The 25,773-nt window shown below is 44.2% G+C and overlaps 1 protein-coding gene, 1 long non-coding RNA gene and 1 pseudogene across 2 annotated transcripts; 1 reads left to right on the forward strand and 2 right to left on the reverse strand.

The window, feature by feature from the left end:
• The window catches only part of LOC134442166 (NACHT, LRR and PYD domains-containing protein 3-like), a 70,581-nt pseudogene that overhangs the window by 19,031 nt on the left and 25,777 nt on the right, over positions 1 to 25,773 (reverse strand).
• On the forward strand, positions 3,041 to 8,125 carry LOC134442168 (uncharacterized). Its single transcript, XR_010033329.1, has 4 exons — positions 3,041 to 3,385; positions 4,174 to 4,256; positions 6,616 to 6,714; positions 7,948 to 8,125. It is a non-coding gene; the product is annotated as an uncharacterized LOC134442168 (long non-coding RNA).
• LOC134442163 (NLR family CARD domain-containing protein 3-like) lies at positions 10,464 to 19,442 on the reverse strand (the record flags this gene model as incomplete). Its single annotated transcript, XM_063192444.1, has 5 exons — positions 19,381 to 19,442; positions 16,732 to 17,107; positions 13,474 to 14,933; positions 12,207 to 12,377; positions 10,464 to 10,587 (listed from the first exon to the last, which is right to left on the reverse strand). Coding segments are annotated over exons 1-5 (2,193 nt in total), but the record flags the coding sequence as incomplete, so codon positions are not given.

Below are 25,773 nucleotides of genomic sequence, written 5' to 3' on the forward strand. Positions count from 1 at the left end.
CACACACACACACACACACACACACACACACACACACACAGTCAGTGCATAATCAAAGACATGTTATGGATGGTGCTATACTCACGTTAGTGTCTCCAGTTGACAGAGTGGATTTCCTAATGCAGCACTAAGAAGTGCCACTCCAGAGTCCTGCAGATTATTCCAACTCAGGTCCAGCTGTCTGAGACTTGAGCCTGAGCTGAGGGCTGCAGCCAGAGAGGAGCAGCTTTTCCCTGTCAGCTGACACTCAACCAGCCTGGGGAAACATCATGATACATCTCAACACACATAGACTGTTATAACACACACACACACACACACACACACACCGGGGAAACGTGATGATACATCTGAACACACTGACACTGTTACAACACACACACACACACACACACACACACACACACACACACACACACACACACACACACACACACACACACACACACACACACACCGGGGAAACGTGATGATACATCTGAACACACTGACATTGTTAAATTTCTCCTGCTGAAAGTGTGCAGCTGCTGACGTTCACACTATGATACACACTGATACAACTATACACAATACTACTATATACTATGATATGACACTGTTACAACACACACAGTCGCGGGGTGTCTCGCTGGGACCTCTTATATGATACTTGGAGGTGCACACATAGTCACACTATTTTGAATAGAAAACTCAGTATTAAACCACTAAACTATATCACACAATGACTGCACGTAATTTCTACATGATGAACATTCGTTACTGTGGAATATTAACCTTTAGAATTGAAAGCTATTGTTTGATGGTTTGATGGACATAAGCTATAGTTCAAATAATTCTCCCCAAATGAAATATTGTATACACTGTTGCACTGCAACAGAGCAGTGATTCACAGAATTGGAATGGAGTGCTGATTTGAGGTTTATATGAAATAAAATTGTATCCTATTGGTTTGTAGCCTTACTTGTCCTGTATGACTGTTACTGAAGATTACTGCAACAGAGCAGTGATTCACAGAATTGGAATGGAGTGCTGATTTGAGGTTTATATGAAATAAAATTGTATCCTATTGGTTTGTAGCCTTACTTGTCCTGTATGACTGTTACTGAAGAGTAATGTGGCATTTTGAAATTGTAAATGCCTTTATTGACTGTATTTTTTGTATGAGGGGGGCCTCTGACACATCTCACGCCTCCCCCCACCCCCCGTCACAATACCAGATACTATGGAGCTATTTTAAGGTCATAAGTCTTACAGCTCCACAAAACGCATTTCAAATGTGTAAGCTGCACCTTGTACTTGCAGGGTTATTTTCACATCTGTACATTTGTTTTGTAACTGTGTGGGTTTTTTTTGCACATGTGTGTGGGGGAAAACGTATGTGTAAAATATTAAAATGTATGTGTAGAAATGTTTTGAAGTTGTGGCAAGAGAAGTGCGTACGGCTTGTGCCATGCTTTACCAACTTCTTCCTGTTCGGAGCTGCGAGCACACGGCTGTGAAACTTTTTTCACAGATGTACGAATTTTGAGCCGGTTTTCACGTGGGGGTGGGGTCATATGGCGAGAGCCAATCAAAACATCTCTTACTGCCAACCAATCAGTGTTTCGCGAGGACTTCGATGGAAACTGTCGGCGCCTTATCTGTCGCTTCTGCCTGATCTGTCGCTTTGGGGTCCTAGCTGCGTTGCCCTGGTAACAACTGTAAACAAAAGGCTGCGGTTAACTGCTCCGCTCCCTGACAGGATTTTTCATTCATTCGTGCCAATGAAACAGGAGGCCTCGATTCATGCAGAAGATATGGTACGTAACTGGGATATAAAAATATATATGTAAGAAAACTATTTAACCTCATAGACTAACCTTGTATACGGTACATTCTAACAATATATTTCTAAAGTTTTGAGTCATTCCCGTTCATTTGAAGCGTAATTTCCCCCTTACTGTGGCTAGTTTGGATGAGATGACTTGACCCTAGCTAGCATAACATAAATGGCAGCTAGCTCTACACTATTTCGGGCATTCGTTAACAATCAGTGTTCAGATAACTAGCGCAAACGTGCCGAGATATCTTGTTTATTATAAAAATAAACGCTTGTGTTGTGCCATGGCTTATATGGTGATGACGTTTGAGATTGTAAATTTACGGGCCACAGATGTGTGTCACGGACAGAAGAGGACCCAAGAGCGCAAGTTCAAATTCAGAGTTCTTTATTGAAGGGTTCAGGGGGGAAGAGGAGTGAGATGATCGTGAGGTCTTGGGAGGTTCCGGTTCCAGGGGTGCTAGGAGTGCCAGGGGTGTCAGGGGTTCCAGGGGTGCTTGGGGCTCTGGGGTTTTTCAGGGTCCTGTGGGTTACCTGGGCTCCGGGGGTCACCAAATGTCCGGGGGTGTCCAGTCCAAAGTGCTTAGTGTGTGTGTCCCCCAGTGATCGAGCGGCGTGTCGGGCTTAGGGTGGTGAAGCGTCTGGGCTCGCTCATCTGGTGGTCGGAGACCTGGGGGAACACACACACAACAGCAATATCAATGGCAGGCAGAAGTACAGATCAGGGCTGGGCAATAATCGTGGTGAGAGACAGAAGGCAGAATCGAGTTACCGGAGGGGCTGAAGATCGGAGAGTAGTCGAGATCCAGAAGGCAGGTCGGGATAGTCGGGGCAGTAGAACAAGGAGGCAGTCAAGAAAGGTTCGGTATCAGAGACAGGAGTCAGAGCGCAGACAGGCAGGTTACTGGTCCGGGTTTGAAGACGATCTGACAGGGCTTGGCTGAAAAACAGGGCTTGATATACTGGGAGAGGTTAGTGGGGAAATGCAGTGCAGCTGGCAGAGTAATTAGAACAGAGTGAGGCAAGGTGAGGATGGTGAGTGGGAAATGCAGTGCAGCTGGCCAGGTAACAAGAGCAGAGCAGGGTGGATCCAGGTGGAGCTCGTTAGGCAGAGTAGGGAGAGAGTGAGCAGAGTGGCAGAGAATTGAATGCAATTAAGGCTGTTACCAGGGAGAGAGAGTGCTCATGACAATGTGTCTATGGTAAGGCCGACCTGACGAGATAGCTGCCTACTGAGGTTTGATTGGATATGGACATTGTTTATTTCAGAAGGAAAATGTTTGGAGTGGAATTGTTTGGAAGACAATCTTGGGACAATTTTGCTCTTTGGGTCTTTGTGCCAACCATGCCAGCTATCGTAGGGTGCTCTGGGAACTTCTTAGATCTGTTTACTGTATGTACACTTACTGAAATAAGCATTTTGTTTACATAAAATCCCTTGTCATTTCACCACTAGGTTTGAAACCCAGACAGCACGAAGCATCTTGCCGACGTCAAAATCAGATCAACAGACAGGGACATCAGCCTTCTCTTGGGAATAGGCCAGATATGCCATAACAAGAAATGGTAAGTCTATCACTACATAAGATCCATAACAAAATACTCCTAATTAAATCTTAAATGTGACCTGGTGGCATTATTGCGTGAATGCTTATGTTGCACACTTAATGAATAAGGTCCTCAAGTGTGTAGAGTTTTGCTGAGTTCGTTGTTTATTTACATTTTCCTCAGCATAACTGTACAGCTGACACCGCTGCCTTTAGGCTAGTGACAATGGGCCCAAAAAGGCCTTCGTTTTCGAGATACCCCAACCGGAGGTAGAACAAAACCCAATAATGTTTTTCCTCATCTCTAGGGTGTCCCATACATGAAAATGATTCTTGGCCAAAGTGATTTTAATGCTAAGCCTAAACATTTTACACATTTTCATATGCACCTCCAAACAAAAAAAGCACCCAAAATGTGACTTCTCTTGGGTTTTGTTCTACCTCCGGTTGGGGTGTCTCCAAATTTTGAGGCCATTGTCACTGGCCTACTTCTGTATCATAACAAAGCCTGTCACTTCCACGTTTCGTTCTTTATGTGACCGAAGTCACTGGCTACTGCACCAGAGAGGGTCTCTGCACTCATTGCTGGTCCTATAATGCCATCTATTGACGAAAACGTGCAACAGCATAATTAAACTAAAAGACAACTTCTGACAGGACAACAAAAAGACAGGGAGTGAGAATAAGGGAATAACAAAAAGCCGAAAATGGGGGGTCCACTACACTTGCATACCTGATTGTGATGCTGTCACTCATTTTCTAGTCTATATCTTCGACTGAAAAAGGATTACATTATTATGTTTTCAGGTGTTTTGCCCCTGCGGTTGTGAAGAGGATGCTGTGGAGGTGGCAGCATGAACGTGTCACACAGACATTGGCTAAACTACTCGGTGGGTACAACGAAATAAAAGAAACCACCCCCTCAACCCTGTTTATGCTGCACTGTACCTATTATAACCAGTTTTTATATAGACCATTATTTGAAATACTATGAGAGCCTTTCTGTTAGGAAACTGTACAGCAGGGATGGGCAACTGGAGGCTCGGGCGCCACATGCAGCCCAACTTCTCACTTTTAAAAAAAGAAAAAGGACAGTTTTTAACCCCCTATAAATCAATAGTGTAAGCATTCATGTAAAAATAAAGAAAAAGTGAAGTATCCTTTTGTAAATTCTCTCAAGTGCGTGGTGATGTGGCCCACTGATTGTGGTAATTAAAAATGTTGGCCCACCTTATAATGAAAGTTGCCCACCCCTGCTGTACAGCCTACATCACTTGTACATGTCCTTACCAAATAGGACACTAGCTAGCTAAATGTAACTAATATGGCATTGTGAAAGTTGTATGCCTAAATGTAAACCATAATTCCCTCCGCCAAGGAGGTTATGTGATCGCCTGGGTTTCTGTGTTTGTTCGTTCGTTCGTGCGCTGCTATTTCACTGCCTGCCACAAGGTGCGCACGGTGAGCACTGAGCACCTTGTCTGATTATCATAGACTTGCCGCCGAAGGTGTTGTGTCACTAGGAGGGCGCAGCCTACTGAGCACCGGCGTGCCTGCGCCTTTCTGTGCAACAAGGAGAGAGTCTCCTTTGCCGCGCCAGCTCCAACACGAAGTGCATTTGATTTCACCTAAAAAGTTGTTCATCCGCATGCAGGAAACAATCCTGTCAAATTAATTACCACCGCTGCCAAAAATATGGAATTTGTGATTGTGTTAGTATGTTATCATTGCTGTTGCGAGATGGACAGTGACCACCCCCGCAGATCGTTTAGGTTCACAATGCTGTCGAATTAAGTACGTTGTCAAAAATATGGAATGTGATTGTGTAAGTTCACAATGCTGTTGTGGACTGTGACTGAGGTTCGCAATGCTGTCGAATTAGGCTACCGTTGCCAAAATAATTTATGACTGTACGTTCACAATGCTGGTAAAATTCATTACATCCCCTTCGCTACATTTAAAGTTAACCCCAAGTTGTTTGCGAGATGGACCAAGAAAGCACGACAGTCTGCATAATGGCCGAGCACCGGCGAATATTCCAATCGGGTGTGCCGCCAAAGCAATAAGGAAAAGGACTGTCTCCTTTGACGCCAGCTCCAAAACCATTGCTATCAACCTAAAAATGTGCTCATCAGCAGGCACCCTTTTGGCTACACCCTCGTTGAAGTTATAACAGTCCTGTGAAATGAATTACCGCTGCCTGCCTAAAATATGTGTGAAGTGGAAGGGCACTGCTGTGAGATGGACAGTGACCACCGCAGATCATTTCGGTTGACAATAATGTCGAATTAATTAGGTAGACTACCATCGCCAAAACAATATGGAATTTGTGGCTGTGCAAGTTCACAATGCTGGTCAAATGCATTACACTTCACTCAATTTAACCCCAGTTGCGAGATGGACCACAAAGCCCGACAGCAATGCCTAGACTGATTAACAACGGTGATAGTGATTTTCCTAATTAGGAAATGCCCCTTCACGCGTCAGCCGACAGCGCTAAGGCCAACCAGTGGGCCATGAGAATAATGCATCGTAGGCAAAAAACAGGATTAACCATACGGTTGTCTGTGGTTGTTTCAGTTTTGTTGGTCAAAATCATTAGGCCTACATTCCCTTCACTAATCATAGGCCTACAGTTCTACTAGCGTGTGATCACAAGTTTTCAAAGCAGGTTGATTTTTATCTTGTAGGGCCTAGTAAGCACAAGGCTGGATTAGGCTGATACAATTGGTATAATTCCACTTAGTCTTTAACGTGTGATATGAAATAGCTGTGAATTTTTAAATGGTAATAAGGGCATGCTGCCAATCATCAAAACTGTTTATAACAATGTGACCAGCAACTTCTGACCTTCAATAGCCTACGTGCATTTATAGGACAGTGCATAGTAAGTTCACAATATAGCATGTAGCACTTTGCCAATACCACAATCACACAGGTGAACAAAACAGACCACAGTTAATCAAGGACATGGTAATTATAAAAAATACAGATATAATCTAGTTACAACTTGACTGTTTAATTCTCTGAACACACTAATGGTGTGTATAAACCTGCATAAATGACACAAATATCCCATTGTATGTGTCTAAAAACAAACTTAACTTCCTTGGCGGAGGTCTGCACACTCTGGGTGCATTTCTAGTATTAAATTGTGATGGACAGAATTCAACTAAACCAACATATTACATTGTGAATGTAGTTGCACAGTGATACTGAGACCGACTTATTCCTGTCTTTATTTGCCAGGCTTCTACACTTGCCCTCAGAGTTCACATATGGTGAAGTGCACAGGTGTCCAGTCAGGTTCAGACTGATGCTGGTAACAAGAGGAAAACATGCTAATTGGTAAGTGAGATCCCTACTCAACACAAATCCACACAGCACAACAAGTAAGCCTAGTTTGTGGTATCAAATGTAAAATGGAAGTTTCATCAAAAAGTTGTAGAACACATCTGAATAAATTGCAGGCCATCAAAGTTGTGAATGGGCAGGGAAAACACAACCAGTAGGCTTATGAATTACTTTGACTCAGCACAGCACAGCAGATGCGATGCTACCATTCCTTGGGAATATGACACAGAGGTCTACTATTCCATTGTAAATATTGACTGGAAATGTTCATGTTTCAACTGTTTAAAAACATTGGACTCAGGGGAAAAAATCTCTAGGTGTATATAAGTGAAAGCCCACCTTTGCCATTGTGACACAGCACACAAGTAGTGAAAAAAGTGAAAGCCCATTGGGAAACTCCAACTCCCATTGTCATTGTGACACAGCACTCCACCGCACACAAGTGAACACTGCACACTGCGAAATTGCATTTATGCCTCACCCCTTGCAAGGGGGCAGCCCTCAGTGGCGCCCCATGGGGAGCAGTGCGGTGGGACGGTACCATGCTCAGGGTACCTCAGTCATGGAGGAGGATGGGGAAGAGCACTGGTTGATTACTCCCCCCACCAACCTGGCGGGTCGGGAGTCGAACCGGCAACCTCTGGGATGCAAGTCTGACGCCCTAACCGCTCACCCATGACTGCCCATAGAAGTATACACTGCACACAACAAAATTGCATTTTATGCCTCACCTGTGCAAGGGTGCAGCCTACATTGGCATCCCAAGGGAGCAGTATGTTGCGTTGTGGCAGGAAGGTACCATGCGTGGGGTACCTCAGTCATGGAGGATGGAGGAGAGAGCACTGGTTAATTACTCCCCCCACCAACCTGGCGGGCTGGGAGATGAACCAGCAACCTTTGGGGGCGGTAAAAACCTAACTTGCTCAGCCTCTGAGGCACATAAAAATGTGAAATTAGTTGCATTTAAAAGCCAAGACCATCATCTTGCATGAGAATGGACAGTCTGCATATTGGAATGCACCCATGTCACTTCAGGCGCCTTGGACAATGCATCGTGTATGCAGCATCAGGCTAAAATGGGTTAATAACACACACACACACACACACACACACACACACACACACACACACACACACACACACACACACACACACACACACACACACACACACACACACACACACACATGAACTCTCCTCTAATCTTCTCTCTTTGCCAAACTTTAGATGACCTTTCCAGCATGTCCAACTCATCAGCATCAGGGGAGGAGAGTCGGTGAAGGTGGTGCACCATCCAGGACCAGTCATGGGCCACCAACACCTCTGCAAAATCTGCACTTCTTGTGAACCCTCTAGAAGACACTACAACCACAAAACTGCTAATAAACCATCACATACTACATCACATCATGGTTCTCCATGTGTTACTGCACCCTCGGCACAAGTTCTTTGCTAGATTGCCATCTGGCAGATGCATCAGGACAGAAATGTAGCTACTATTTGTGATTATATCTCCCCACACTCTTTCTTGCTTTGTATGGCAGTGTGTCTCTGTGTGTGTCAGAATGGAAGGTGTCGCACCATTGAAGTCAATGGGCAGTGGCATTGCATGAGGGATATAGAAGTCCAGATATCCTTGATGCTTTGGTGCCAGCTGTTTTTTTTTTTTCATCTGGTCACCCACACTTCCCTCTTCATTATGTCCTATAGATTTCCATACCACGTTTTGGTGCTTTGGTGGTACGGACATTCTAACTCACCAGAAAAAAGAAAAAAATGAAAATGAATGGAGGGTTATGTCTGGTGATTTCTGGCAAATTAGAATGCCCATAACATCAAAGTGGCACTGGATTACTCAACCATTTGCCTCTTAAAAGATAGCTTCTGCCAATTTCAATATGCTGTTGTATACCTCATGCTACCCTTGACTTGTCAGTACCCGGTGATGCTGGCATTTTTTTGACTCAGCTCTTTCTGAGATTTGAGCTATTCTAATAGGGGCAGACTTTGATTGCATTAAAAACCTTCTTAACATAGGTCTAATCCAAATACTATCCCAAAAGGTATCACTGTCTGTTTGCTAGTTGTCTGCTGATGTTGCATAACCTTTTGAATGTTATTGGGAATAAATGAAGATGTTTTTTTGAAATGTAAACAAACGTTTGTCCCCATTACAATGACATGGGTATGTGGAAGAGCTGTCCCTTACTCATGCACCTGTTTAACAAAATGTTATTTTTATTCAAGTATGCATCGTGTCTAGGGGTATGCAGTGTTTTTGTTATATAAATGGCACATTACTTTATACTGTAGGCCTAAGTTATTTCAGATTATTTAAAATGGCATCTGGGAATTCCAAAATAAAGGTGAAATAAAACACTGGTGTCCCTTTTATTTGGCTCTTATAAATGGGGGGGGGGGGTCTTTTATAATCTTTGTAGCATATTCATCCTCTTCTCAGTTGCATGGCTGAGACTGTTTAAATAGGCTACTGCCTGCCAATACTGCACGCTTCTACTTAGTTGCATTTTAACGTTGTTATGTTACAGAGAATATAATTATTATATAATTGTTACCAGGTAAAAACGAAAAGCTATTTAATGTAATGCAATTTCTTGGTCACTTGCGTCTGTCATAGTGTCACAATATTCAGTCAATGAGTGCATGGTATTTTGCGTGGTATCTGTGGGGATCAAGGTAAGCAGATCGTGGAAATAGTAGGCTATAGATATATTATAGATGTAAAATAGTCTACTGTATTAACTTACAGATGTAAAATATTTTGCTGCCTATATAAACTTAACGTGCCGGTAGTCTGTATTCATTTGGCGCGTTGCAAGTGATGTTTAGAGGTGAATATTCATTATCGCCACCTACTGCACTGGGATGTAAACGCACCCCATTGAAATCGATGGCTTGGCAATAAGCGATGTTTTGATTGGCTCTCACCCTGTGACCCCACCCCCACGTGAAAACCGGCTCAAAATTCGTACATCTGTGAAAAAAGTTTCACAGCCGTGTGCTCGCAGCTCCGAACAGGAAGAAGTTGGTAAAGCATGGCACAAGCCGTACACACTTCTCTTGCCACAACTTCAAAACATTTCTACACATACATTTTAATATTTTACACATACGTTTTCCCCCACACACATGTGCAAAAAAAAAACACACAGTTACAAAACAAATGTACAGATGTGAAAATAACCCTGCAAGTACAAGGTGCAGCTTACACATTTGAAATGCGTTTTGTGGAGCTGTAAGACTTATGACCTTAAAATAGCTCCATAAGATACACACAAACTGGTGAACCATGATGATACATCTCAATGCATTGACAGTCTTACAACACACACACACACACACACACACACACACACACACACACACACACACACACACACACACACACACACACACACACACACACACACAAATACTGCATGTACTGAAATACTGAAATACACTGTGAAATGCATTCACACAAACACACTCACTCACTCAGGCTGGACACACACACGCGCACACACACACACACACACACACACACACACACACACACCAACAAACTCTCTCACACATATACAATACACACGCACAAACACACACAAACACACACACACACACAATTATTACATACACATATCCACAATTATTGCATAATCAAAGACATGTTAGGTATGATGCTGCTATACTCACGTTAGTGTCTCCAGTTGACAGAGTGGATTTCCTAATGCAGCACTAAGAAGTGCCACTCCAGAGTCCTGCAGATTATTCCAACTCAGGTCCAGCTGTCTGAGACTTGAGCCTGAGCTGAGGGCTGCAGCCAGAGAGGAGCAGCTTTCCCCTGTCAGCTTACACAGAGACAGCCTGGGGAAATATCATGATACAACTCAACCATGGCCGTAGTTACATTTGAGGCTAGCGAGGTCCGGACCTCGCCTATCGTGAGAGGTTTTATTATTATTATTATTATTTTAACAGCATCCTTTGCAAACTGTGGTTAACCTCCATGTGCTATGTGTTCTAGTTTTGCCTTTGTGTTCTGTTTTTGCGAGTAAACAAGTTTAATTAATATCGAAAGTGGTGTGACTCGTGGGAGAGAACGCAACTCAGCCGACATCGCAAGTGTTTGGTCGCGTTCGTGACAGCGCATTGCGCAACGCAAAATTACCATGCTTTCTGGTTAGAAAAATGCATTGAAATGGCAAAGTGTGCGTGTGCAGCCTGCGCAGTAATGTGCCGTCACGAACACGCCCATTAAGCACGCGCTTGGTGAGATCTCCGCTATCAGAAAGCCCGCGCTTGGTGAGATCTCCGCCAACAGAAAGCTAACCGTTGTTTACCTAAAGCTCATGCGTAACAAGTAGGCTATGGTGTCTTAAAAAGCCATTTGAGTCATTATTTTAAGAAGGCCGGCTGCTGCATCAGCTGCTGCATAAAGGTAAAAGCATAGGAGGATATCCGTGAAAGGTTGATTGTAAATAGGAAAGCCTGTGAAAAACACTGATAGAGGAGGTCACCGGAACATCTTCAGGTGTGGATATTTTCCTGTTCATTTGGACAAGTGCCAAGACTATCGACGTTGCCACGTCTTCATCAGACTCAATCGCAGTAAAATATCCACACCTGAAGAGGCTCCCGTGACTACTGTGTCTGCATAGCCGTGACGCACCAGATGGCTCAGGAGCGCGGAGGATAGGCTACTTTTCTTTCTCGTTGATAGACTTTTGTCTTCTGCGCTTGTGAAGAACTATAACAACAACTAAATTAAAACAAAACGTTTGATGCGACTCTAGGAAGAAAAATGTTTACTCCAAAATAGGTGGTTTGCACTACAGAGATAGTTATCCCTGTATTTTTGGAGGAAAACAGCTGAAGTGTAATTTCATTGGGAGAAAAAATATGAATGGCTGAGCAACTTGCCATCTGAGGATGTAGCTTATTGTGCAACTTCTGGGTGAAACTTTAGTTTCCTTACAAAGGGCTTTACTGACTGGGAGAATGTTATTTATGATAAAAGAGGCATGATACCAAAGCATAGCCATTCAAAGGGAATAGGCTGAGTTGGCTGAAAACTACAACATATTCATTATTATACATGTCTACATATTTACTATTTCACATTAGGCCTATACATTCATAGAGGAGGGCCCTATATATAGGCCTGTGTAGCCTATATTTATTTATTTTATGAATTAATTTTTAATTTATATTTTTTATTAATAATACAATTTCGGCGCACGCTCTGCGCGCGCATTATGGACCTCGCCTACTTCACATGGCTGGCTACGGCCATGCTCTCAACATACTGACACTGTTACCACACACACACACACACACACACACACACACACACACACACACACACACACACACACACACACACACACACACACACACACACACACACACACACACCCAACCAGACTGGGGAAACAGTCAGTGCATAATCAAAGACATGTTACGTATGATGCTGCTATACTCACCCTAGTGTCTCCAGTTGACAGAGTGGATTTCCTAATGCCTCACTAAGAAGTGCCACTCCAGAGTCCTGCAGATTATTGAAACTCAGGTGCAGCTGTCTGAGACTTGAGCCTGAGCTGAGGGCTGAGGCCAGAGAGGAACAGCTTTTTTCTGTCAGGCCACACCAATACAGCCTGGGGAAACATCATGATACATCTCAACACTCTGACACTGTGACAACACACACACACACACCAGGGAAACGTGATGATAAATCTGAACACACTGACATTGTTAAATTATGGCACTTTCTCCTGCTGAAAGTGTGCAGCTGCTGAATCATCCTGATGACATTCCCACTATTGCTATTTAATCTGAAGAGACAGCACTGCAATTAAATGTCCAGAAAGAGAACATGCTGGACCATGTGTACGTGCCATAATGTCTCTTATCTTCACCATGTGTACGTGCCATAATGTCTCTTATCTTCATCATGTGTACGTGTCATAATGTGTTTTATCTTCATCATGTGTACGTGTCATAATGTGTTTTATCTGTAACTTCATCATGTGTACGTGTCATAATGTGTTTTATCTGTAACTTCATCATGTGTACGTGCCATAACGTCTCTTATCTGTAACTTCATCATGTGTACGTGCCATAATGTCTCTTATCTTCATCATGTGTACGTGTCATAATGTGTTTCATCTGTAACTTCATCATGTGTACGTGTCATAATGTGTTTTATCTTCATCATGTGTACGTGTCATAATGTGTTTTATCTGTAACTTCATCATGTGTACGTGCCATAACGTCTCTTATCTGTAACTTCATCATGTGTACGTGCCATAATGTCTCTTATCTTCATCATGTGTACGTGTCATAATGTGTTTCATCTGTAACTTCATCATGAATGCATGCCATAATGTGTTTTATCTTCATCATGTGTATCAGTCTAGAACTGATCACAGTACAAGATTAGCAGTCTATAGTCAAATAATCTGCATTAAGGCATCATACAACACCATACCTCATTGATACCAGGTATTGTGGTGTAGCAGAGTGAAATGCTTCAATGTCATTATACATATATTAATAATTCTGCCTGTACGTGTGTGTAGTCACAATAAAAGACTTCTAGTCGTCACACACACACACACACACACACACACACACACACACACACACACACACACACACACACACACACACACACACACACACACACACACACACACACACACACACACACACACACACATGTCATGAATGTAGTGGTGACTGACTAACCTTGCTGATCTAGAGGCCTTGACCACAGGCATCAGCCTCATCAGACATTCCTCTGTTCCGCCATATTCCCTCAGGTCAAACTCATCCAGCTGTTGATCTGATGTCAGCAGCACAAACACCACAGCTGACCACTGTGCAGGGGAGAGTGTGGCTCCCTTTAGACCACCTGATGTCTTCAGGTAGCTTTGGATTTCCTCCACTAGGGACTGGTCATTCAGCTCATTGAGGCAGTGAAACAGATTCATGCATTTCTCTGAGGATGGATTCCTCCTGATCTTCTCCTTGATGTATTGGACAGTTCCATCTGTGCTCTGTGATTGGATGGTTGTCTGTGGCAGCAGAGTTCTCAAGATCTTCTGATTGGACTCCAGTGAGAGGCCCAAGAGGAAGCGAAGGAAAAGGTCCAGGTGTCCATTTTCACTCTGTAAGGCCAGATCTACTGCTCTCTGGTGCAGCTCATAGACAGACACTTTGTCACCTTCATTTGCATCAGACACAGACAGAGGCCTAAAAAATCTAGCAAGTTTCGATTTGAACGTGTGTAGTCTTGGTGTAATTGAGTTAAGGGCATTTTCCTTGTGGGTGATGAGACTGAGGTGCACATATAAGGCTGCAAGATGTTCCTGAATGCTGAGATGAACAAAGCAGAACACTTTTCCCTGATACAGCACAGTTTCTTCTTTGAAAATCTGGGTACACACCCCTGAGTAAAGAGATGCGTCTGTGATGTCAATGCCACACTCTCTCAGGTCCTTCTCATAAAAAATCAGATTTCCCTTTTGCAGCTGCCAAAAAGCAAGTTTCCCCAGTTTGAAAATCATCTCTTCTTCTGTCTCTTTTCTTTCTGTGTACTTCTTTTTGACTTCTGTCTGAATAATCAGGAAGTGTGTGTACATTTGAGTGAGAGTCTTGGGGATCTCTCCTGTGTCTCTTTCCCTCAACATTATCTCGATAACAGTGGCTGAAATCCAGCAGAAGACAGGAATGTGGCACATGATGAAGAGGCTCCTGGATTTCTTCAGGTGGCTGATGGTTCTCTCAGCCAGGTTTTCATCTCTGACTTTCTTCCTGAAGTACTCCTCCTTCTGTGGGTCATTGAACCCCCGTACCTCTGTCACCTGGTCCACACACTCAGGAGGGATCTTATTGGCTGCTGCTGGTCTTGAGGTGATCCAGAGGAGAGCAGAAGGCATCAGATTCCCCTTGATGAGGTTGGTCAGCAAAGTAGACACTGTGGTTGCTTCTGTTGTATCACAAGAATTTGGGCTGGAGTGGAAATTCAAAGGAATCCGGCACTCATCCAGACCATCGAAGATGAACAACACTTTGCATTTGTCATCAGTGAAAATGCTGAAATCATTGATGTCACCAAAGAATCGTTTAATCAGACCCACTAAACTGAGATGTTCCTCCTTCACTAAGTTAAGCTCACGGAAAGGAAGAGGAACTAGAAATGCATTCTCACAGAAAATGCTGGAAGCGGGCTTGCCTTTTGGGGCAGAGATGAAACAAAGTACTATTGAGAAAACAAAGCTGAAATAAATCTTGGAAAAACTCCATCCACCCAGTCAGAAGTTATGGGCCAAACAATTCAGCCATCTTGGATTCAGCCATCTTGAAAGTGTTGTAGCTCTGCGTTTTGGGGATATACTAAATGACATACATGGTATTTTAAGTTGGCTAAGGAACACTGCATATGATATAATTTTGAAAATCAACATGGCTTCGAGCGGGATTCGAACTCACAACCTCCATATCTGTAATCCAACCCCTTTGCCATTGATATTAAATGACATACAATACATGATATTTGAAGTTGGCTAAGGAACACTGCATATGATATCATTTTGAAAATCAACATGGCTTCGACTGGGGTTCGAACCTCCAACCCCCATATCCCTAATTCAGCACATTTGCCATTCATACTAAATGACATACATGGCATTTTAAGTTGGCCAAGGAACACTGCATATGATATAATTTTGAAAGTCAACATGGCTTTGACTGGGATTCGAACCCCCAACCTCCATATCTGTAATCCAGCACATTTGCCATGCATACTAAATGACATGCATGGCATTTTAACTTGGCCAAGGAACACTGCATATGATGTAATTTTGAAAATCAACATGGCTTTGACTGGGTTTCGAACCCCCAACCTCAATATCTGTAATTCAGCACATTTGCCATACATACTAAATGATATACATGGCATTTTAAGTCGGCCAAGGAACGCTGCATATGATATAATTTAGAAAATCAACATGGCTTTGTGTGGGTTTCGAACCCTCAACCTCCATATCTCTGATGCAGCAGCATGCATTACCACTAAGCCAAGCAGCTAATTATCATGCATAGTCCAGCAAGACTATATTACATTGCATTGCAGAGCTGAACAATAGGCTTCTAGAATGCTTGCTCGCACCTGCTCGTTAAGAATGGAATCTTGAGACAGTGACAGTTGAAATGGAATCCTTCACTGGCTGCACCTGTTGTGATTGACTGAAAGACAGTTAGTATTGAGCCTTTAACAGGGGAGAAAATGAGAATGAGTTTTTTTGTCTTTACAACATCGTTGTAAAAAAACTAAAAGGAGTTGGCACGTGTCCTTTTCACAGATCGGAGTCATGCTTGTGATCTCTCTAACAGTCTTTGAATTAAGTTTATAGGTGAAAGGGTTCAGGCACAAATGGACCTCCGTGTGGGACATGCGCTGATCTCTTGAAAAATGCACTTTTCAAAAGACTGGGATTCTCCATAGAGCCAGGCCTGTTTTTTTTACAAACCTGCCATTTAAAAAGTATTGGGAGTTGGGAGATGAAACTTTCACAATTTGGAGACATCCCATAGAGCTCGCTAACAACGCGTCAACTAAACTTCTAGGTGAAAGTGTTGATGTTTTATGACCGAAAAAGCCTCCTACACTCTAATCTCTAGAGTGGCGGAACCTTGGTTCATGGAGGTTCCACCACTGTTTCCAATGGGGACCCAGGCTTTCACTAAATCGCCAAAAACGGGAAAACGACAAGAGACACGGAGAAGCCTATAACGAAACGCGATCTCCAAGCCGAGCCGGTCGTTTTAGTGTTTGAACGGTGTCTCTATCTCGAAAGGCCTAGGAGGAGATCCATTTTCTATTTTTACTGTCCCTGTACAAGAGAACCAATAATAAACAGGACTTAGAGATTACTATAATCGGGCCTTGCTCTGCAAGAGCTCTGCTCTTGCTCCGCAAGCCCGCTTAAATATGTAGAGGACATCCTGATTGGCTTTTTCTTCAGCCCAGTCCAGAATGAACTTCTGCACAGAGACTGTTTTCCCAATGCCAGCCACTCCCTTTGTCAGCACAGTTCTAATGTCCTTTTCTTGTCCAGGTAAGGGTTTAAATATGTCATTGCATTTGATTGGTTTATCATCTGTAGCTGATCTCTTGGATGCTGCCTCAATCTGTCTGACCTCATGTTCATCATTGACCTCTCCACTGCCCCCCTCTGTGATGTAGACCTCTGTGTAGATCTCATTGAGGAGTGTTGGGTTTCCCTGCTTGGAGATTCCCTCAGTCAAACACTGAAACTTCTGCTTCAGAAGGCTTTTATGGTCCTTTATTGCCCCAGATATCTGTTTACATCTGTAACTGAAGCAGATAATGTAGCTTCATGTTCAAAGTTAATTTCTTTTAATGCAATAAGTTTTATCTCTATCTATCTTTTTCGCTGATGAAGACGGAAGTCTCACCGTTGAAACATGTCAGGTAAAAGATTTAAAAAAAAAAAAAAAAAAAAAAAAGTTTACATGTCTGAAACAAAAGAAACTGTAAGATTTGAGCAATGGAGTTCAATGAAAAAGCTGTAGAGTAATACCTCACATTCAGTCGATTAAAGGGACACTGTGTGAGATATTTAGTTGTTTATTTCCAGAATTCATGCTCCCCATTTACTACTGTTACCTTTTTAATGAATATTTACCACCACCATGAAATTCTAAGTATGTATTATGACTGGAAAAATTGCAGTTTTCATACATGAAAAGGGGGATCTTCTATATGCTCCACCATTTTGAATTTCCAGATATAGCCATTTTTAGCTACAAAAATGACAGTACTTGGGCCATATTAGAAAATATTAGTTTATTGCTCAGTAAACTATCATGAAAAGGTCATATTTGGCAATAGGCGACAGAGTTTCAATGGGCAGCATAGTTGCAGTATCTTTTTTGACCATTTCCTGCACAGTGTCCCTTTAAGTGTTTACTGTGTTTCATAATTACATAATAGCCATGATCGTTCTTTTTGGTTTTCAGTATGTCAGAAGTTCCCAACCCAATGTATTACCTCAAAAAATAATGAAAACAGGGGAGCAGCTCACCTCTGCTCTGCAGAAGACCCCTCCTCTTCTCTTGTTCTGTCCATCTCTCCTCTCTCTTTCTCCTCTACTCTACTTCTGTCCAGATGTTTATTCCCATCTGATCTCTGCTGTGTGAGACTGTCAGGAAAAATGTATTAATCAAGTTCATCTGCTCTGATATGTCACACGCACATGCACACGCACACGCACACGCACACGCGCACGCGCACACACACACACACACACACACACACAAAGTGTGCTTTGCTTACTTCTGATCAGAGGAGTGGCCCGCTCCAAAGTCTATTGGTGTACCCTTGGACCTGTCACTCTTCATGGACACACAGCTGGGGACAGGGGAGTCTGGCCTCTTCAGACAGCTGGGAACAGGGGATTCTGGCCTCTTCACATCAAGTGGACTGGAAGAAAGTATAGGCTATATAACTTTAGGTTCGGCTTTTATGAAGCAGTATGCATATGTCCATGGCCGGATTAACCATATGGGCACACGGCACAGTGCCCAGGGGCATCAAGCATTCCCAGCCGGTGGGGGGGATCACAGGAAGAAACTTTTTTTTTTTCATTAATGTTTTTACACTTAAAATTGATAAACTTGACACTGTTGTATATTGTATTCATATAAAAGTCATTATTAAAACTATTGTCATAAAAGCAACAATATCATCATAGTGTGACAATCAACCCCCCTCCTTAAACCTGTCAGTTGAGCCGGTCCACCTGTCATGAAATGTATCATGTTTTCAAAAAGCCCACGGTTGTAGAAAAGAAAAATGGACAGACATCAGTTGAGTGGTTGTGTGAAGAGAAACGTTTACAAGAGAATGACCCCAGGTGTTTAGCCTTGTGACTAGACTTGTGTAGATAATTGGAGTGCGAGACTGAGGATTTCATGCACTGGATGAAGCAGAGGAAGAGATCAGGAAGGAACTCTTTGTGGACGTACTGTTGGGCCAATAGATTAGAATTCTTTTGAACATGTTACTGAAAATACACACTTTTCCCCATTATATTTCATTTTCTGATGCCCTGTTGCATGAAAAAAACGATGGATAATTGTTGAAGTGGTAGAACTATCACAGGAATTCCATTATTTTGAATAAAAATTAACCTGAGATATACACTTTAAATGGATACACTTGAATATGGAAATAATTGAGTATGGGTGAATTTAAGATTTGTATTGAGACACTCATATATTGCACGTTTTGAATAAGACATTTCAATATGCGAAGAAGAAAGACACTGTTTATGTGTACTTTTGCTTATGCTTAGGCCTACATGCTATAGGTTACTGAAGGCACGTGCAAGGTGTGTGTGTGTGGGTGCGTCTGTGCGGGCATGCGCACGTGTGTTTGGGGGGTCGTGGCACTTGAGGTTTAGTGCCCAGGGGCATCACATTGCCTTAATCCGGCCCTGCATATGTCATTATTAAAATCACACACAGGGACTGATGGACAGACACGTCACACACACACTCACATCTTTCCAGCACCGTCCTCTCCCAGTGCTGAAGAACAGACAGACACGTCACACACACACTCACATCTTTCCAGCACCGTCCTCTCCCAGTGCTGTGTGTGTTTGCTGCTCCTCCATCACACTCATGTTGGAGGCAGTAGGTGGGGAGCAGATCTAGACATCAAGCAGGGAAGAGAAGACACCGCTCAGGAGCAGATCTTACCCTAGACAACAAGACACCGCTCAGGACATCTTACCTTATCAGAGAAGACAACAAGACACCGCTCAGGAGATCTTACCTTAGGCAACAAGCATAGAAGGCACTACTCAGGAGCAGATCTTACCCTAGACAACAAGCAGAGTGCTGTATGTGTGTGTTGTTCTTCCGGCAAACTCATGTTGTAGGCAATAGATCAGGAGCAGATCTTACTGTAGACTGTAAACAAGCAGAGAAGACAACAAGCAGATCTTATTAATAATAATAATAATAGTAATAATAATAATAATAATAATAATAATACATTTTATTTTGAGCGCCTTTCAAAGTACCCAAGGGAAAATACAATAGGGAAAATATAACAAAGCTTCAGTGAAGAGTAATGAGAGTAATTAAAATGCAAAAATAAAATAAAAATAAAAGTACAATAAAAAATAAATGTTTTAAAATAACAAAAAGAAGTAGAATGCAAATTGAAAATAAAATAAAAAATGAGGGGGAAAAAAGATAAAATATGTAAAATAGAAAATAAACTGATGATTAAAATGAAGTGGAAGTGCTTGTCAGTGAAAAGGTGTGTCTTCAGCTGAGATTTGAAAGTGGACAGTGTAGAACACTGTCGAAGTGACAGTGGGAGAGCATTCCAGAGTTTGGGGCCAACAACACTAAATGCCCTGTCGCCCATGGTGCGCAGGTGTGTGGAGGGAACTGTAAGGAGGAGTGAGTCAGTGGAGCGTAGTGTGCGGGTTTGATTGTAAGGGGTGAGGAGACTTGTGATGTAGGAGGGTGCAAGGTTGTGCTGGGCCTTGTATACGAGGAGGAGAATTTTGAAATGGATACGTGAATGGAATAGGAATAGGAATAGGAAGCCAGTGTAATTGATAGAGGATAGGGGTAATGTGATGCCAGGGTCTGGTGTGTGTAAGTAATCTAGCTGCTGAGTTTTGAATGTATTGAAGACGGTTAATCAATTTAGTTTTTCTTGTTTGGTTTGGCTAATTTCTCGAAACTGAGATGACATTCTCAAAACAACACGGACAAATCCCCAAACCACCTTGTAATGTCCCACAACAGAATGGCATTTCTCATTGCTTTCATCAAATATCAAATGCTTTGTACATGTCTCAAATGTTTAGTACATCTCTGCAGATGGCTATGTACAAGTAGGCCTACCCTACAGTTGACACATTGAGCATACATTTAGCACATTTTCCAAATAAATTCACCTTTCTTATCTAAACAAATTAGACAATTATCAGTCTAATGGTTGCCCTCTCCAAAACATGTCAGCATGATTTCATTGTGTAAGTCATCATATGCAAAGTAGTCTACACAATTGTCAAAACAGTCAAGGACATAATATTTTAAGAATTTCATTACTGTAAACAGTAAATTCATGACAGTGTTCAACAGGCCAGATGGTATTGTAACTTTACTAGTTTGTAGAAAATAATTTTACAACCGTGTACAGTTTCCTCTGTTATTTGGCTAATTTCTTGACATTTTTTCAAACGGCATTCTGTGGAAGGAATTTAGTTTTGACACACGGGTAAACTGTTTTTGGAGTGATATGAGCAAGTGATGAGGATCCATGTAGTTATGCTGAACCATCCAGTTTATTTTGACAGAATGACTAAATGAATGCAAATGAGCCAAAGCAATTGAGAAGGATATATGCCATTTTTATGGTACTGACTATTTATGTGGGAGAAGGTTTAGTGCTGATACAAGAATGAGCTGTTTTGGGAGGTATATGACATTTTGCTAGTTATCTGATCTGTTGTGCAGAAGTGTAAGAATGTTTAGCCAAATGACCCAAAATTTATAGAAATGTCATCTCGGTTTCAAGAAATTAGCCAAACCAATCGAGAAAAACTGTAGGAGAGAGACCAGTGAGTAGGGCGTTGCAATAATCTAATCTGGAGGTTATGAAAGCTTGAATGAAGGTCTCAGCAGAGGTAGGGGTAAGAGAAGGGCGGAGTCTGGAGATGGTTTTAAGGTGGAAAAACACAGTTTTGGTGAGGTGTTTAATATGGGATTCAAAGGAGAGAGAAGAGTCGATGATGACGCCCAGATGTTTTACTTTAGAGGAAGTGGGGGTAAAATAGTCAGGGATAGAGAACTGAGAAAGGTTTATCTTTTTAAGTAATGATACATAGGAGCAGATCTAGACAACAAGCAGAGAAGACACCGCTCAGGAGCAGATCTAGACAACAAGACACCGCTCAGGGCCTCGTTTCACGATAACGATGGTTGTTAGCCTTACGTGTGTCGTTAACCAGTGATCCTACGAATGTTCTTAGATTTCCTACGACTGTTTCCCAAAGACACTCGTACATGAACGCGCGTGCACAGCCTCTAAGATCATTCATAGTGTCGCTCTTGAGGATCGCTGTCCACATATGTGGTGCTGAAGTGTAGGCCTAATAGGAGTGAACTGCGCCGTCATGCTGCTAAACCGTTTACAAAATGTAAGGCGTGTGTCAGTATCAAAAGTTGTTTTCTATAAGGGTGGGACTACATTTGTAGCACTTTGCAACTATCGACAGGAGTTATTGTTGGCAAATGAAATAAAATGCACACACACAATGAAATCATGCAAAACCATGAGCTACGCCGTTAAACCAACAAATCGCGTGCAGTTGGCTACCGTGCTTAATATTTAAGAAGACAAATAGGCCTAGGAGTTCCAAATTGGGATGCGCATTTGGGAGAGGCGCGCAAAGTACCGTGCACTCAAGGCTTTAACAACTGTGAGGGACATTTTGCACGGCAGTCTGCTGTTATTAAAACAAAAATCTACACGAAACCCCTTCGCTGCCTTTTTTATGTCATAGTTTACCCTTTGCCTACAACTCGTCGCCTTAGGATTATAGGGTTCTATCTGACTTTTGACCAGTTCTGAGATATTGAGGTTTAAAGATTTTGCACTCTGTAGATCAGAAGTGGCATATGGAATAGGTTTGTTTGATACACTAGACTCAAAGACACCTTCAATGAACTCTAAATCTGAAATATTAAAATCATCGAACATTTGGAAACGGTGTTTTTTAAAACAGGTAAAATGTATATAGTGTGGAAGTTGCCTTAAGGCGAAGAAACGAGCCGCACAACTTCTCACATTAAGACTCGCGTTTAATAACTTAACTTAACTGACTAAAAACATGGCGCCGCGCATGACAGAAAAAGCCGGCAATATCAAACGTCATCGGAACACTTAAAGGGACCGCAACAATAACAGGTATCACACAACATAACATTTAACCGAACATATAGTACGTGAATTATGTCATTGGTGAGAGCACCACACATGCCCCCCCAGAATTCACACTATCAGAAACCTGAGAGAGAGAGAGAGAGAGAGAGAGAGAGAGAGGAAAAACAAAAAAATTGGTTATCAACGGCGTGGGGGACGAATCAAACGTCCAGTGCGGCTCCTCCGAATGAGAGAAGGCGGAACCGCCCCCTCGGTGGCTGTCTGCAAGGCACCCCTGCGGCGTCGCCGAGTGGCAGGAGGAACGAGAAGAGGGGGCCTAGTCAGAGGTCGTCCCCGTTTCGGGGGTTTCGCTAGCTCAACAGGCCGGGCCAGATCTAGGTGGGCAGGTTTAAGGCGGTCCACTGATACACACTCCTGCCTGCCTCCAATGTCTACCACAAAGTGCTTGTCCCCCGTTTCCACAACGCGGAAAGGGCCCTCGTAAGGCGGACGGAGAGGTCCGCGGTGGCTATCCACTCGGATAAAAACATAGTCAGCAGACTGAAGGCCGCTGGGGACGTGAGAGTTCGGTAAACAGTGGCGGGAGGTAGGAAGTGGAGCAAACAGCCTGGCATTGTCCAACAGGGTGGATCGCTGGAGTGTGGCTGACCAAGGGCTCGTGGTGTTGGGGACAAACTCCCCGGGGACCCGTAGCGGCTGGCCATAGACCAGTTCTGCGGAGGAGGCCTGGAGGTCTTCCTTAGGTGCAGTCCTGATGCCCAGCATGACCCATGGGAGCCTGTCAGCCCAGGAACAGTCCTTCAGGCTAGAACGCAGGGAGGCCTTCATCGACCTATGGAAACGTTCACAGAGGCCATTACTCTGGGGATGGTAGGCTGTGGTGCGGTGGAGTTTAACCCCCAAGCTCCCTGCGACAGCGTTCCAAAGCTCAGAGGTAAACTGAGCGCCTCGGTCTGATGAAATGTCCGATGGGGTGCCAAAACGTGACACCCAGGTGCCGATAAATGGTCGTGCCACATCAGCTGATGACAGTGGAACAGCCTCAGCCCACCTTGTGGTCCTGTCGACCATCGTGAGCACGTGAGTGTAACCTAGCGAGGGTGGAAGTGGGCCAACTAGGTCAATGTTGACGTGGTCGAAACGTCGTTCTGGCACCTGAAACTGTTCCAGTGGCGCTTTGGTGTGGCGGTGTACTTTGCCACGCTGGCACCCCATGCAGGTGCGCGCCCAGCCTCTCACGTCCTTTTTCAGTCCGCGCCACACAAACTTGGCTGACACCAACTTGACTGAGGCCTTGGTTCCTGGGTGTGAGAGGCCATGGATGGTGTCAAAAACAGGCTGCTTCCACTTCGCAGGTACCACAGGCCTAGGAGAGCCCAAGGAGATGTCACAGAGCAGAGTAGTGCCAGCCTCGTCGAATGTCACATCCTGTAGCTGTAGTCCAGTAGCAGACGAACGGAGAGCCTGCACTCCCGGGTCCGCGGCCTGCTCTGCTGCCATGCCGCTGTAGTCCAGGCCGAGGTGGACCGCCGCTGCAAGAGCACGGGAGAGGCAGTCAGCAACAGGGTTGTGCTTGCCAGAGAGGTGTGTAATGTCCGTGGTGAACTCGGAGATGTAAGTGAGCTGCCGCTGTTGTCTGCCAGACCATGGCTGAGTGACTTTGGACATGGCGAAAGTCAGTGGCTTGTGGTCCACAAAGACAGTGAACTGGCGTCCCTCCAGCAGTGAACGAAAGTGTCGGATGGCCAGGTACACGCCAAGTAGCTCCCGGTCGAAAGTGCTATACTTCCGTTCACTGGGACGCAACTGCCTGCTGAAAAAAGCGAGAGGCTGCCAAGCGTCACCCACCCATTGCTCGAAAACCGCACCGACAGCGTAGTCTGAGGCGTCTGTGGTCAGTGCGATCGGGACGGAGGAGGCGGGATGGGCCAACATGGCGGCCTTAGCCAGGGCTGATTTAGCGTCCGCAAAAGCCTTGTCNCTCTCCGGGCTCCAGTCCACAGTGTGTTTAGGCTTGCCGCCTTTCAGAGCCTCATACAAGGGTCGCATGGTTTGGGCGGCCCTGGGGAGAAAACGGTGGTAAAAGTTCACCATGCCCAGGAACTCCTGTAATGCTCTGATGGTGACTGGGCGTGGGAAAGCGGTGATGGCCTCCACTTTCGACGGAAGAGGAACGATCCCGTCCTTCGTGACTCTGTGCCCCAGAAAGTCTATGGTGGGCAGGCCGAACTCGCACTTGGCCGGATTGATGATGAGCCCGTGCTCGGTAAGCCGCTCAAACAGAGTGCGAAGGTGCGAAAGGTGCTCTGACGGAGATGTGCTGGCCACCAGGATGTCGTCAAGGTACACAAAAACAAAAGGCAGATCCCGTAACACAGAGTCCATGAGCCGTTGGAAAGTTTGAGCAGCGTTTTTGAGCCCGAATGGTGTGCGCAGGAACTCAAACAAACCGAATGGCGTGATCACAGCTGTTTTTGGGATGTCGAGAGGGTGTACGGGCACCTGATGGTATCCTCTGATCAAGTCCACTTTGGAAAAAATGACCTTGCCAGCCAGGTGTGCTGAAAAATCCTGGATGTGGGGCACTGGGTAGCGGTCGGGCGTTGTCGCGTCGTTGAGCCGTCGGTAGTCCCCGCAAGGACGCCAGCCCCCTCCAGGTTTGGGGACGAGGTGCAGGGGGGAGGCCCAAGGACTGTTGGAGCGTCGCACAATCCCCAGGCGCTCCATGGACTCGAACTCCGTCTTGGCTACGGCAAGCTTGTTTGGCTCGAGGCGTCGAGAGCGGGCGTATACAGGCGGGCCAGTAGTGTCGATGTGGTGCTCCACACCGTGCTTGGCCGTGGAAGAGGAGAAGGTGGGCTGAGTGAGTGCAGGGAACTCGGCGAGCAGGCGTTGGAAACTGTCGGTGACAGAGAGCAGGCTGGAGAGGTGTACTGCGCCAGAGTCGCTGAGCGCACAGGCATACGAACAGAAAGTGACTGCGTCAATCAAGCGCTGATTTTTAACGTCCACTAGCAGTCCATATGCGCACAAAAAATCTGAAC

The sequence above is a fragment of the Engraulis encrasicolus genome, unplaced genomic scaffold (assembly GCF_034702125.1).
Source record: "Engraulis encrasicolus isolate BLACKSEA-1 unplaced genomic scaffold, IST_EnEncr_1.0 scaffold_122_np1212, whole genome shotgun sequence".
In the NCBI taxonomy this organism is placed as follows: domain Eukaryota; kingdom Metazoa; phylum Chordata; class Actinopteri; order Clupeiformes; family Engraulidae; genus Engraulis; species Engraulis encrasicolus.